General features: G+C 40.4%; 1 protein-coding gene across 7 annotated transcripts in view; it reads right to left on the reverse strand.

The window, feature by feature from the left end:
- Positions 1–14,273, reverse strand: part of LOC126108955 (zinc finger protein 492-like) — a 139,395-nt gene that overhangs the window by 24,533 nt on the left and 100,589 nt on the right. Inside the window, exon 7 of one of the 7 annotated variants that reach the window (XM_049914342.1) lies at positions 6,453–6,705. The exons of 5 other annotated variants lie outside the window; for them this stretch is intronic. In XM_049914342.1, the coding sequence (XP_049770299.1) occupies positions 6,688–6,705 (18 nt within the window). In that variant the 3' untranslated portion in view covers positions 6,453–6,687. Of the gene's footprint in view, positions 1–6,452; positions 6,712–14,273 lie in introns of those variants that run through there. One more of the 7 variants, XM_049914341.1, reaches the window with a different exon arrangement.

The raw sequence follows: 14,273 nt of genomic DNA on the forward strand, positions 1-14,273 counted from the left end.
GGCCCCTGTTGTATCAGAGATATAAAGTTCAACTTTTTTTTTAATGGGATGCTATAGTTTGTTACATATTTTCTGATAGTGGCTATGGAGACAAATCCAATGATGAGTAACAGTAAGGTCTTTGAAGGTCAATGAAGGTGGCATTAACGTCCATTTACAGAAGGTGTTCAAAGTGATGATCACTGGTATCAATGTAGTGCTGCGATCCTCTTATCATGGATTCAGTGGTATTCCGTATCACCTTGGCACATATTGAAGCACATGCGCCGACAATTATCTCTCGTGTATTTTCAGGTGTAGTTGGAAAGTCTTTATAAACAATGTCTTTTATGAATACCCACAAGAAATAATCCAGAGGCATCAAATCTGGCAAACCAGCCGGCCACAAAATCACCTCCATGTCCAATGATTTGGGAATTCTCTCTGCAACTCACTTCTAGCCATCAGCAAAAAATGTGCCAGACACCAACTGTATTGATACCACATTCTGTTCCTTGTTCCAAAAATTATTTCTTCCAATAACAGGCCTAATGTTTCTTGCAGGAAATCGGTGTACTTCCTACTACTAAGACTGCCTTTGATGAAATAGAAACCTGTAATTATGTCTTCCAGAATCCCACACTATACCATCACTGACCAGCTTTTGGTGTGTAACTTGCAGCAATAAACATAGATTTTCAGTTGCTAAATAATCCATATTATGCAAATTAGTATTTCCATGGTTCACGAATGAAGCCTCGCCACTAAATAAATTAATAAATGTGTCCACCTTCAATCTGAAGCTAAACCATCAGCAGAATTTAATGCGATGCATACAATCTGTACCAGTTAATTCTTGGTGAAGCCTGATATTGCACGGATGATATTTATGGTGATGCAGAACACAAACAACAGTACTCTGGCTCATGCCAAATTCTCTTGCAATTTGGTGCAAACTAGTGCTAGAATCTCTAACCGCAGTAAAACAGTACCAGCTTTCACTGAATTTTGTTGGTCCTCTTCTTCAAAGGACTACATCATTCACATTCACTTGATTTGATGATACTAGTCTTTCTGTTCCTGTTAGTGTTGTATTGCAAAACTGTCGAATGGCGTTTACACATCAATGACATGTTAGATGGATATGGCCTATTTGACAAATATTTACTATTTGCACGAGTTATGAGAGAGAACTGTGTGCTTTGATAAGTGCCAGTGTGATAAGGAATACCACTCAATGCATGATAAGATGGTCGCAGCACGGCATTGAATGGTCATCACTTCGAACATCATCTGTAAGTGGACATTCATGCCACCTTCTTGACATTCTTTGACCTTCACAGACCTTACTGTAATGCACGATTTGATTCCTCCTGATAGCCGCTATCAGAAAATGAGTACTAAACTATAGCATCCCATTAAAAATGAAGAAGAAAAACTAAGTTGACCTTCATATCTGATGCAAACACATCTAGCAACAAAACACTAACGTCATATTATGGCCCCCGTTGTCCCATGTAACATTTGTCCCACAAACGTTTCAGCTACTCTAATACTTTCGCAGTTATTCTAGGTGGCAATAGTTACTTGCCCTATATACATAACAAAAAAAGCTGAAGGGGCAAAACAAGGTAGTGGAAGTGTCATGGTGTGGGGATGTTTCCTGTAGTCACATTTTAGAAAAGAATATGATTCCATGTAGGAGAAAGAATATGTCACATAATTGCATATTTCAGCAGGTCAATGATTCAAAACACACCTCTAATTATTTTCTAAAAAATTCCTTTCAGACCAAAAACAAACTTTTTGAGTGCTAAGCCATAGCCTGGATCTAAATCCAACTGATTGACACTGAACATTTCTCATTTAACATTGAAACAGTAACAAATATACATTTAATATTTTGCTCTGGTGAACTATGTTCCTCCCAAGCCAAGATAAATGCCAATAACCTGCTATCCATTGGGAATACTTTTCTGTGAGAATAAGCTGATAACTGTAAGGCAGTATTTAAATTCACATTCATACAACTTTTGCACTGTATCTTTTAGGAATTTTAGGACTTTTCCAAGGTCAATGCCATGATAGCAAGTAGAGTTTTGGTCACAGATTTAAATAAACTCAAACTCACTGACGACCAAAAGATGAATGTGGTCAAAATAAGTGAGGAACAGCAATAAACAAAGGATTCAACAAATCAAATATTCTAACTCTGCTGACTGTTCTCTCAAAAAAATCACATTCATAGCCAACTGCTAATTTGTCACTTTCCAGCTATAAAATATTATTTACAAGTATTACATAGAAAAACACTAAAATTGAATTCAACACTACTATATCAAATTATGCATCTCAACTTCAGGAGTTAAATACAGCTCTGACTAGTTTTTCATTAATAAATTTTTATAAACACTGATTACAATAATGCTAAATTGTACTACTGGTAAGCCAAAACTGCCACAAGCACAAACAATACATCAAACTGTACAGTGAATACATATTTCGTCTGGAACTCAACTGGATCCAGGGTATCTAAAATTTGACTAAAACTTCTCAATTTGACCGGAGCTAAATATACTCCACACTTCCATACACAAAAAGACAGCATATTTTACACTACACCCTTACCTTTATCCTTAGTGAATGTGTCTTAAGTACTTTTTTGACAAATTATCTATTATGCAGTGTGATCAAGATATGTCCACTTCAACTGGTTGTAATTCAAACTTGGTATGTGCTACACAGTAACCTAAAGCACCATGTAAATGACCAGGAAATTACGATCTCACCTGATATGACACATTTGCCTGTATAGAAATATTTCCTTGTATTTACTTACTGTAACAGTTGCATATGATGGCAGTTAATCATGTTTTCACTGATATTTAATGTAATATTTATCTCAGAATATTTCATAAGGTTCTAAAGTTACCAGCATGTGGAGGTGCTTATCTCAAGCCAGGCTTCACAAAATCCTCACTAGAGTACCAAGTAATCCAGAAGGTATATTGAGGAAGGAGGAGGAGAACATACAAAGACAGCACACGAGAGACTGGAACTGCTCCGCAAAACTTACTTTCCTCAATATGCTCTGGCCAATAATGTAGATCAGAACATGATCCCTGAAAGACAATGGTTCTCAAGCACTCAAAGAGAGGATGGGGAATCAGCCAAGGAGTGTGTCAATTTCAGTAAAATCCAATGGGCGGCGGGAACATTCTAAGTGGTCAAGTTACCTGCCCCAGATGGAATCTTTCCAGCTCTCTTGAAACAAGCAGGAGAGAATCTTATGAGCCCTCAGCAGGTTATTCAGGGTTAGCCTAGCAGTGGGAGTCATTCCCAATGCCTGGAGGGCAGTGAAGGTTGTCTTTATTCCAAATTCAGGGAGAATTGATCATACCAAGGCCAAGGATATGAGACCAATCAATCTGGATAATGTACATGTTGGAGAAAGGAGGCTAACTAGGGCTCCTCTACATATAAACCAACACACACATCAACCAGGTAAATTATGTGAGACCATTTTCCGTCAATTTGCTGGGAGGGTGGAGAAAGCACTTTGCTTTCAAGAAATAGCCCTCTGCATCTTCCAGGACAACGGGGGGGCTTTTAGTAATTCAACCTTCGATTCCATGGTAAGGGCAGCAGAGGTACATGATCTACTGACCACTATATCTGGGTGAACTAGGGCCACACTTAGTGGAAGAAGGGTAGAGGCAACAATGATGAATGAAATGATGATGATGAACGCCACTAGAGATTGTCCACCAGGAGGATTTTTGTCCACTATATTGTGGAATCTAGTGGTGAATGAACTCATTTAGGAACTAAATTCCAGTCGATGTTTTTAAGGATAATCAGATGACCTTGTCATTGTAATACTTGGCACAAGGAGTGCTTGACATTGTGCAAGACTGGTGCATTAAACAGGACCTAAGGTTAATCCAAAGAAGACTGTTGTATCTATCACAAAGAATCATATCTAATACTTAAGTCGGAATGTAAAGCTTTTCAATGAAACCCTACCTGTAAAGAGGATAGTGAAATATCTAAGCATAAATAACATGAATCCCTCACATTAAGATCATCTGCTCCAAGGCGAATTGTATACTAGTGAGTACCAACAGGGCTTATGGCAAAAACTGGGTCCTAAGACCCTGAGGCATGCACTGGATATACACCATGATGGTTTGACTTAGGATCTCCTATGGGGCCGTATTGTCGTGGAAGAAGGTAGATCATCAGGTTGCAGCAAAGTATCTTGCTAAGGTGCAGAGACTAGCCTGGTTACCCATAACAGGGAGAATTAGTAGCACACCAACTGCTGGGATGGAAGCCATGCTGAACATGCCTCCACTACACCTTTGGGTTTAGATGAAAGCAGCAGCTGGTGCATACAGACTCAAAACTGGTTAAAACTGGATCTCGTTGGGATATCTAGACACACACACACACACACACACACACACACACACACACACACACACACACACACACACACTAAAATAGTGAGTGAGGCAAATATGGGAATGGCTGGGGAAATGCCGGCTGACTATGTAACAACTCCTTGCTGCTTCAACAAGCCTTACAATATAGTAAATGGAAGTAGGGAGCAGTGGGAAAAGCCAGTTCGACACCATATGGATAGAAATCAGACCAAGGTGCTGGGGTTGTGGTGTATGGGATTCAGCAAAGACTGGGGGGCATCATCTCTCTAGGAAAACTGGCCTTGGTATTCCAAGCTGAAATTACTGAAATCAGGGCATGTGTGGAGAATATACATAGGTGCTACAAGGACTGTAGCCTCTATATCTATTCAGCCAGGCAGCCTTGAAATCATTGGCAGCTAGGGGAAGTAAACCTAATGTGGGTCACTGACCACTCAGGGATTGGTGGCAATGAACAAGCCGAAAGACTGGCCAGGATGGGGGCAAAGACTCCATTCAGTGGACCCTAACCTGTCCTTACAGTCACCACAACTATGACCAAACTGGAACTACAGAACTGGCTTACACGACAGTACACAGAATACTGGACCAAGGTCTATAAGCAAAACATGGTAAGGTAATGTTGCCAAAGCCATGTTTTAAAATAAGCTCTATAATCCTAGAGCTTGAATGGGAAAGAGATTAAACTTAAGATTGGGCTGATGACCAGCCATGAGAATTTCAGAAACACCTACATACCATGGGTACAACAGAAGAAGACCCTAAATGTAGCATCTGTGATGGGAGTGAAGAAAATGCATCACACCTAATCATCTAATTCATGTCACTGCACAGCAAGAGAGAGAAATTTTGGGGCAACTAGAAGTGGAGAAATTGTGTCTAACAAAGAACTGGTAAAGGGACTCCTTGCACTATCTAAGGGCACTGGTTGGCTTTACTAGATACACAGGGTGCAAAACCGCACAAACTATTTTAGTGCGGGCAGTGTCATGTTAGATCCAAGCTGTTATAGCCTCCCTGCCAAAATCAAACCAAATAAATCATCCTTAGTGAATTTGTGTTTAGGTATTTTTTTGACAAATTTACTATTATTCAGTGAGATCAAGATGAGTCCAGTTCAACTGGTTGTAATTTAAACTTGGTATGTGCTACATAGGAACCTAAAGCACCATGTACATCAGCATAAAATTATGATCTCATCTGAAATGACAAACTTGTCTGTACAGAAATATTTACTTGGATTTGCTTATTTTTAACAGTTGCATGTGATGGCAGTGTACCATGTTTTCACTGATATTTAATGTAAAATTAATCTTAGAATGTTTGGTAAGCCTCAAAGTGAACAGCATGGGAAGGTTCTTATTTCAAGTTGTTTAGTTTCAACAAAAACAAAGTACTTTTAATCACTGTTATTTCAATTTACTTTTGTAATATTCTTTGAAGCTGACTAGCATTGTATGGTTTCTTGAGGTTTTAAATAAGCAGTGCTGCTGTGCCTCACAGTATTTGGTAATATATTTGTGTTTCTCACAGTCTGGGCTGGTGAACAGTTTCTGTTAAGTCTACGTAGGTTTTGACAGCAGTTAAACTGAAGCCTCTGGGCAGCCAACCAATTGTGTCACTTCAGTTCTCTAAAATTGTATGGACGATATGACTGAGCAAAACTTGAGGATTTTCACATTTTCTCATTACATTCAATTGTGGTATGTCTTTGTGACTGAAGAACTTTCACTTTGTGGAACTGATATTTTTGTTTTGTGCTGAACTTTGATAAATAGTGACACAGCATCAAAGATAAACTTATATTAACCCAAAGTTGGAACTTAGATTTTAGTTCTTATTTCAAAGTAGCTTATGTAACTGGAGAATCTGTCAAATATTCTTAATTATTCACATAATTAAACTGCATTATATTCAGTCTGAAGAGTTCAGCCTTGCTATGTGAACCTATATAATTCAATTTAATGATTTTAAGTATGGCTATTTCTACTTTTGTGTCTTACATTGACAGTATACAACATTCAGTTTAACTTTGCCACTGTGTTTATATTTCCTTATTTAGTTTTCATTGCATTTAAATGCCATTTAAACAACTTGCTTAAGTATACATTAACTATTGCAGTATATGCCTAACTTCATACTTTTAGACGTTGTTTGACTGACAAAATCTAGTGTAGACAGCTGGTGGTTTTAACAGGGTAGATACTCAGTGGTAGATGGCCTTGACCCATGCATGGGACTGTAGAGGTACATCCCAACATCAGATTTGGTCACTAGCCTGAAACTCAAGACGACATAGGACCAATTTCAAAACATTAACATTACATATCTTGAATAAAATTTCTCATTAAGGAGTAAGCTCTCAGTCTCAGTAGATGGACTGAAATCATCATCAGTGACCCTACTGGCACACAAACTGAATGTACCAGATACAAGGCCAAAAAAATTCAATTTGATCTTTCAAAGTTATTTTACCATGGAATATTGTAATGGAGTTCCTCCTTTCAGTACTGGCATAAACATCAAAATGACAGATTTTGAGATGATCAATAACTGTTGATTTTCTACTATGTAACCACGTAATAGAAAAAAAGGCACCTGGACCATATGAGATGGCTGTACAATACCACTCAAATTAAAATGAACTTGTTCCTTCCTTAACAGCAGCATACCATAAGTCTCTGAGCCCATGAAAGTGTCCTAGTTATCGAAAGAAGGCACCAATCAATCATATTCTCTATCTGTCTCACATGACAGATGCACACAATCATAGCAAGATAAAGCATGTGCACGAATAATGCTGTAGGGCACATTTCGGAGTTTTTAGGAAATCGACAAAACCATTAATAATAATGTAATAGCAGATATGTGTTGTTTGCAGATGCCGACTGTTGAAAATAACTGCTTGTGCTTTTTAAAATTGCACTAAGGGTAGGTTTTAGAAAATAAATAAATATTGTAACAGAAAAACAGTGTATAGCAACTGATATACAGCATTACTGCAGATCAAACTGATTTTTATTGTAAACTGATTACTTTGGTCTTAAAATAATAGAACATGAGTTTGTTATCAAGTTGAGACCCAAAGCTGGCACATTACCAGATAGTAGACAATGTTTTTATAAAATGCCTGTATTTTGATTCCATGTATTTCGTCACATCCAATGGATCACTTGTCTGCTCCTTACAAGTTTCAGTATCCATTGTAGAGCAACCAAAAAGTAAAACGCAACAGAATTTCTTTTACTTCATGTTCACACCCATGTTTCAAAATGAAATGTCTTCCACATGGATGAAGCATCCTTATGCCTCAAGGCATAACTTCAACCAGAGCACACCAGTAATTTTCAAAGCATGTGGTGTTTTGATAACCAGCTCCACAGATCCTATGCCCTTGAAGTCTTCTATCATCTCCTGAATGGTCAGTTTTGAAGGCTCTACAGATGCCTAAGCTATGACATGCTTCCATTCTAAAGGAGCCATAACTTTTGATGCTTTCTTTTCTCAATCACTGCGAAGTTCCTGTCACAATGTGGGAAACTAATCCTCTAACATAAAAACCTTTTGTTTTTCTACATAGTACTTGCAGTTGACCAGATAGAAATGAAGTGCTAAAATTCTCCAGTTATTGTTCTGCCCAACAAGGTGGTCAGGCCATATAATTAGTTTGCATTCCATACCTTCTTCAAGCATAACAAATTTAATCAGACCAGAAACTATTTTGCTGAACCAAATCTTGCATCAGATCCATCCCCTAAATTTACTGTGTTAGTTAAGTACCAAAGTCACGAACCATGAAATTATACAATGTCGGCTGTCTCTGGCACAACACCATGGAATGTGCCAATGTATGACAAAGTAGAACCTGTTGTACGTCAACACATGTAACATACTTATTGTTGTTCTTTTGTAGCCATTTCTGTGTTGTTTTTTTAAGTTTGTATGCTCAGTCTGCTTTTGCATGACAATTGACCTAAGTTCCATGTTGTGCATTTGTATCTCACCTGAAGCTGCAAGCGTAAACAAGCGACAAATTCTGGACAGATTTAGACTGTGGTACAGACATTCTTTTGAAGATTTATTCCTACTTTGAGAAACTCAAACTGAGTTCCTGATCTGAGACTTGTCATCATTTGTTATGGCATGTGGCCTACACAAATACTTTCCTCAACCACCTTCAGGAGTTGTAATTCCACTTTCCAGTTTATGTTGAAGAGAGAGCTTTCATTTCGGGTGATACAGAATATGCCAAGCAATGTTTTCTGACACACTTCTTTTGACTGGACTTCATATTTGAAAGTAGCTTGTTTCAATGAAGTACTGTCTGTCTTAACTTCCTTTCATCTGCCTGGCACACCTATTTACATGGAGTTTATTAAGTTAATTGACTTCATTGTGCATCAAGGCATGGTATTCTTTGTACAGCTTTAACTTAATTTTCATACTTAAATGTCCTAGAATCCCCCTTTTGTACACACTTCAGTATTGCGTACATGGTCCTGAATCGTGCTGTCAATATTACAACCCAATATTCAACTGAAGTATCATACCCCACATTGTCTTTTAATAATACAGCAGTGTCTATTCAACTTTTTCATCAATGATAAAGACAGAACTGTAGTTAGTTTTATCCATGTTACTTACTTTTACTATAATATTGTCGGAAGATGCACATAATGTATGTTGTTAGAGCCATGTACTCTACAGGGCACATATGCTGTCATTCAGGACACATGTTATTCAATAAACATATGTACTTTTACAAAACCAAAGAAACCAATCCAGCATTATTCCACTCACTTGCATTGGTGGCTGTTCACAGGAACTACCCTACCTTTTGTGATTTCTGTTCCAATCTGCCATCATGTAGTCTTTCTCTCTTAATATCCTGCCAATTACTCTAAATTAATTTTTCTTTTCTGTGCATTATTTGTCCTTTCTGGACCACTTACTGTAATCATTACCTTCCTAAACTATGCAATACTTGTAACACCTAGCAAGCAGACAAGATTGTGGTCATCTCACACTGTGGTCACATTGTGTCCTCCAGTATCTAGTCTCCACTGATTCCACATCTGCCTCACTGTTGACATGCCATGACAGCTTGCCTCATGTGAGCCACAATGTGACAGAATGACCAATAATTCTGCACCATTTACACACACACACACACACACACACACACACACACACACACACACACACACACACACACACCCCTATTTCACCTTGTGAAACTGACAAGGAATAGTGGCACTTGATTACATGTTGCTATTTCATATGACATCTCTGCATCCAGTGCTGTGTAACACTGACCCGTCCTATCACACAAAAGAGGGCAATACTGGGCCTATGTGCAGACAACCTCTCTGCCAATTAAATCACATTATGTTTCTACTGTTCTACAGTCCTCTTATCGTGGCATGGTGCAGACCACTGCATTCTGAATGTGTTACTTTCTAGAAACAGTAGTGTATTACATGGAGTACATAAAGTCCGGGAAAGCTTTCAATTATTTATTACACAAGAACCAAACATTGTACAGATGTCATATATGTGTCATTTTGAAGAGGAACCCCAAAACGTTTTTTGATGTATACCAGCACAGTGTAGTTTGGTAATTTGCCAATGATAGCACTACTTGCAAGCACTGCAAGTTCAGGTGTGGAGCGACCTTTCTGTGTGTTGAAGTTGGACAAAAACAAGTATGCTATAGATCTTCAACAGATGTTTAGAACGAAGTACAGTAAGAAGCCACCAAGAAGGAAGGCTATTTATCACTGACACAACAAATTCGTTATGACAGGTTGCTTATGCCCAGCAAAGAAAAGTGTACATTCCAGTAAGAGTGGAGTGCATACGAGAGAGATGCTGGGATGGATATGGCAAGAATTTTATTACCGTACTGATGTCTGTTGGGTCACTCATGGTTCGCATATCGAGTGTTTGTAAAAAAAAAAAATTCAGAGTTTCTTTTCAAATTGCAATGTATGATATCTGTACAATGCTTAGTTGCTGTGCAGTAAATATAATTGACTTTATGTACACCCTGTATTTTAACAATATTACTGTATCCATATTCTGGACCTACATATACACACAAGATGAATGACAATAAGTAACCTAGCCAACTTCAGAATAATTATGAAATTAAGTTACCTATTTTTGATTTACATTTTGATCATGCCAATTATGTTAACAACAGTGCACCTCCTACAAAATGTACTTTAACATCACCATCTGTAAATTTTAAAAAAAAAAAAAAAAAAAAAACAGAGTGACACCTATACTACTACTATAACATGACCTTCATTCATTTACACTGCATTTGTGAACTGCAACACAAGAATATTTGTAGTAAGAGATCTCTGTCTCCAGTAACAGATTAGAAACCACACACTTACACACACACACACACACACACACACACACACACACACACACACACACACACACACACACACAAAAACAGTATTTCACCAACACTTTACCTACTCAACAGTAAAGTACTTGTTGCTCAGGCAGTATGTGGCTCCAGTGGAATGGAGTAACAGACAACTTGAGAATGCCTATCTTTAAAAGCTCTTCTTTCAGTTGGTCATAACTGCAAAATATTAGAATTATGGCCCAAATTTCAATGTTGGATCACCTACAGCACTAATGTCCTGCAAGTATAGAATCAAGTAATGGAAAACCTTGGATGGAATGTAACAATATTATGAAGAGCAAAGTTGAGTGGTTGGTTGGGACCAAACTGCAGAGTCGTCAGGCCCTATCTCCTGACATGCAAGGCTCAAGGTACAAAAACACCCAACACCACACCTAAAAATAAAACAAATGGAACAAAAAAATGGGGAAAACATACCAGAAGGAAAAGTAGAAGAAGGTATTAAAACCACATAGCATATAGTCTGGGTCAGCTGATCACAATAATAAAAGAGGATGAGCCAGCCACTCTGCAACACATTAAAATTTTCACCCCAAAAAGACAAGGCGAGATGAACACATGTAGGGAAAAGACGACCACAAAGACAAATAAATGCATAGAAAGTGCAACAGAAATAAAAATGGAGGGAGGGTGGCGACCTCAGAGAGAAGGCTAGACACCCACCCTAGATGGTATGATAAAACACCCCTCACGAACAAAAAGAAGAACTAAATCTGCTGTTGAAGCACTGTTGCCCAATACTGAAGGTAGGGTGCTGGGAACGTCAAAAGTCCGCCGCAGTGCAGCTAGATGTGGGCAGTCCCTCAAGATGTGCATGACAAGTCATATGAGAGCCACAGTGACACCGAGGTGGGTCATCGAGACAGAGTAGGTGTTAGCCGCACGCAGTTTGTTGTGATTACTGAGATTATGCCATTCCGTCTCCCAAACCTGAAAAACCTTGTGGCGTAATAATGATCACAGGTCAGTTACAGGGATTCCAATCTCCAGAAGTGGTTTCCATGTAGCCTGTTTGGCCAGCCTGTTGGAAAGTTCATTACCTGAGATTCCAATGTGGCATGAGGTCCACATAAACTACAGGGATCGACTGGATCGTTCCAGGGCACAGATGGACTCCTGGATGGCCGCTACCAAAGGATAGTGAGGGTACGACTGGTCGATAGCTTGTAGGCTGCTCAAGAGAAGAAACAACTCACCAGGGCATGAGTGGATGTGCTCAAGAGCATAAGAAATGGCCACCAGCTCTGCAGTCCAAACACCGCAGCCGTCTGGCAAGGAGTGCTGTTCAATATGTCCTCCATGAACATATGCGAAGCCAACTTGACCATCATCCACTGAGCTGTCAGTGCCAACCACTTCACTTCATGGTTCCGGTGTATGTCAAGAATCGAGAGGAAGTGACAGCAGAGAGCTGCAGGGTTAACTGAGTCCTTAGGGCCCTGTGAAATGACCAGGCAAAGATTCAGCCTCAGTGTACACCATGGTGGTGTACGTGAATGGACCTACAGCATAGTTGGTAAAAGCAAGAACTCGAGACAGAAGAGATCGGATGTGAACCGCAATCTTAAGCCCTGACATGGGCCCCCGATGCAGGAGATGAAATGCCGTGGATGGGAAAAGGAGATGGTAATTTGGATGCTCAAGAGAACTATGGGTGTGTGCAACGTAACTGGAGAGCAGTTAGGCACACCGATCCTTCAATAGAGGAACTCTGGCCTGGTCACTGGACTCTTCCTGAAACCTCCTGCTGCCAGTTGATCATCACAGTAGTACACTTGGTCGAGTAAACGTAATGCTGAGGGTGCTGCAAAACAATAAACCAGACTCCCGTAGTCAAGACAGCATTGAAAAAGGGCTGTGTATAGCTGCAGCAGCGTAGAGTGATCTGCACCCCAGTTGGTGTTGCTCAGGCAGCAGAGGGCATTGAGGTGCTGCCAGCTCTTCAGCTTCAGCTGACAAAGGTGAGGAAGCCACATCAATCGGGCATCGAAATCCAGTTGTAAGAATTGATATGTCACCATTATAGTGAGTACACCATGATTAAGGTGAAGTTCTGGTTCCGGATGAACAGTATGATGCAGACAGAAGTGCGTGACACATGACTTTGCAGCAGCTGAAAACTGGAAGCCGGGGGCTATAGCCCATGACTATGCCTTGTGAATGGTTCCCTGTAGGCGCTGTTCAGTATCGGAAGATTAGTACGAAATGCAGAAGTCGTCTGCATACACAGAAGCTGAGACCAATGGCCTTTTTTTTTTTTTTTTTTTTTGTGGTTTTAGGGCGCACAACTTCAATGGTCATTAGCGCCCTGACTACTCTAAGAATGCACCGCGAGGCACAAGTTGACAACAACAACTAAAAGGAAAAACACGATAAAAGAGACTGACAGGCATAGGATTAAAAAACAACATCATCAAATGTCCTTAGCGAGGTTCGTCAAACTGATAAAACAAAGAACACGAGCAGCTGCTCGTGGGTCATCCGCTAAAATTGCATCGAAAATATTAGGCAGTTTAAGATCGAGGCGCAGTTGGTTAAGATCTGGACAGGACATTAAAATGTGTCTAACCGTCAGCAAGTGCCCACATGGGCAGAACGGCGCAGGCGCAGCCGTCAGCAGATGGCGATGGCTGAACCGGCAGTGTCCAATTCGTAACCTTGCTAAAACGACCTCCTCCCGCCGAGAAGGGCGTGAGGAGGACGTCCAAGCCACGGGAAGAGATTTTAAGGCCCGAAGCTTGTTGTCGGTAAGTGCAGCCCAATCGGCATGCCACAGCGACACAACGCGCCGACAAATGACCCTGCTAAAATCGGACGAAGGGACACAACAAGAAGCTGTCCGAGGCTGGAGGACCGCAGCCTTGGCCGCGACATCTGCAGCTTCGTTCCCAGGGATACCGACATGGCCAGGAACCCACATAAAGCTAACCGGCGGACCGACGTCCACCAGCCGCTGAAGAGAGCGTTGGATCCGGTGTACGAAAGGGTGAACCGGGTACGGATCACTGAGGCTCTGGATGGCGCTCAGAGAATCTGAGCAGATGACATAAGCAGAATGTCGGTGGCGGCAGATGTAAAGAACAGCCTGGTAGAGGGCAAAGAGCTCAGCTGTGAAGACCGAACAATGGTCATGGAGCCGGTATTTGAAACTTTGTGCCCTGACAATAAAGGAACACCCGACCCCGTCATTGGTCTTAGAGCCATCTGTATAAATGAAAGTCATGTTGATGAACTTCGAACGAAGTTCCAAAAAATGGGAGTGGTAGACCGAACCGGGGGTGACCTCTTTTGGGAGCGAGCTGAGGTCAAGGTGAACGCGGACCTGAGCCTGGAGCCAAGGTGGCGTGCGGCTCTCGCCCACTCGAAAGGTTGCAGGGAGTGAAAAATTAAGGTGTTGA

This window comes from Schistocerca cancellata, chromosome 11 (genome assembly GCF_023864275.1).
Source record: "Schistocerca cancellata isolate TAMUIC-IGC-003103 chromosome 11, iqSchCanc2.1, whole genome shotgun sequence".
Taxonomy (NCBI): Eukaryota; Metazoa; Arthropoda; class Insecta; order Orthoptera; family Acrididae; genus Schistocerca; species Schistocerca cancellata.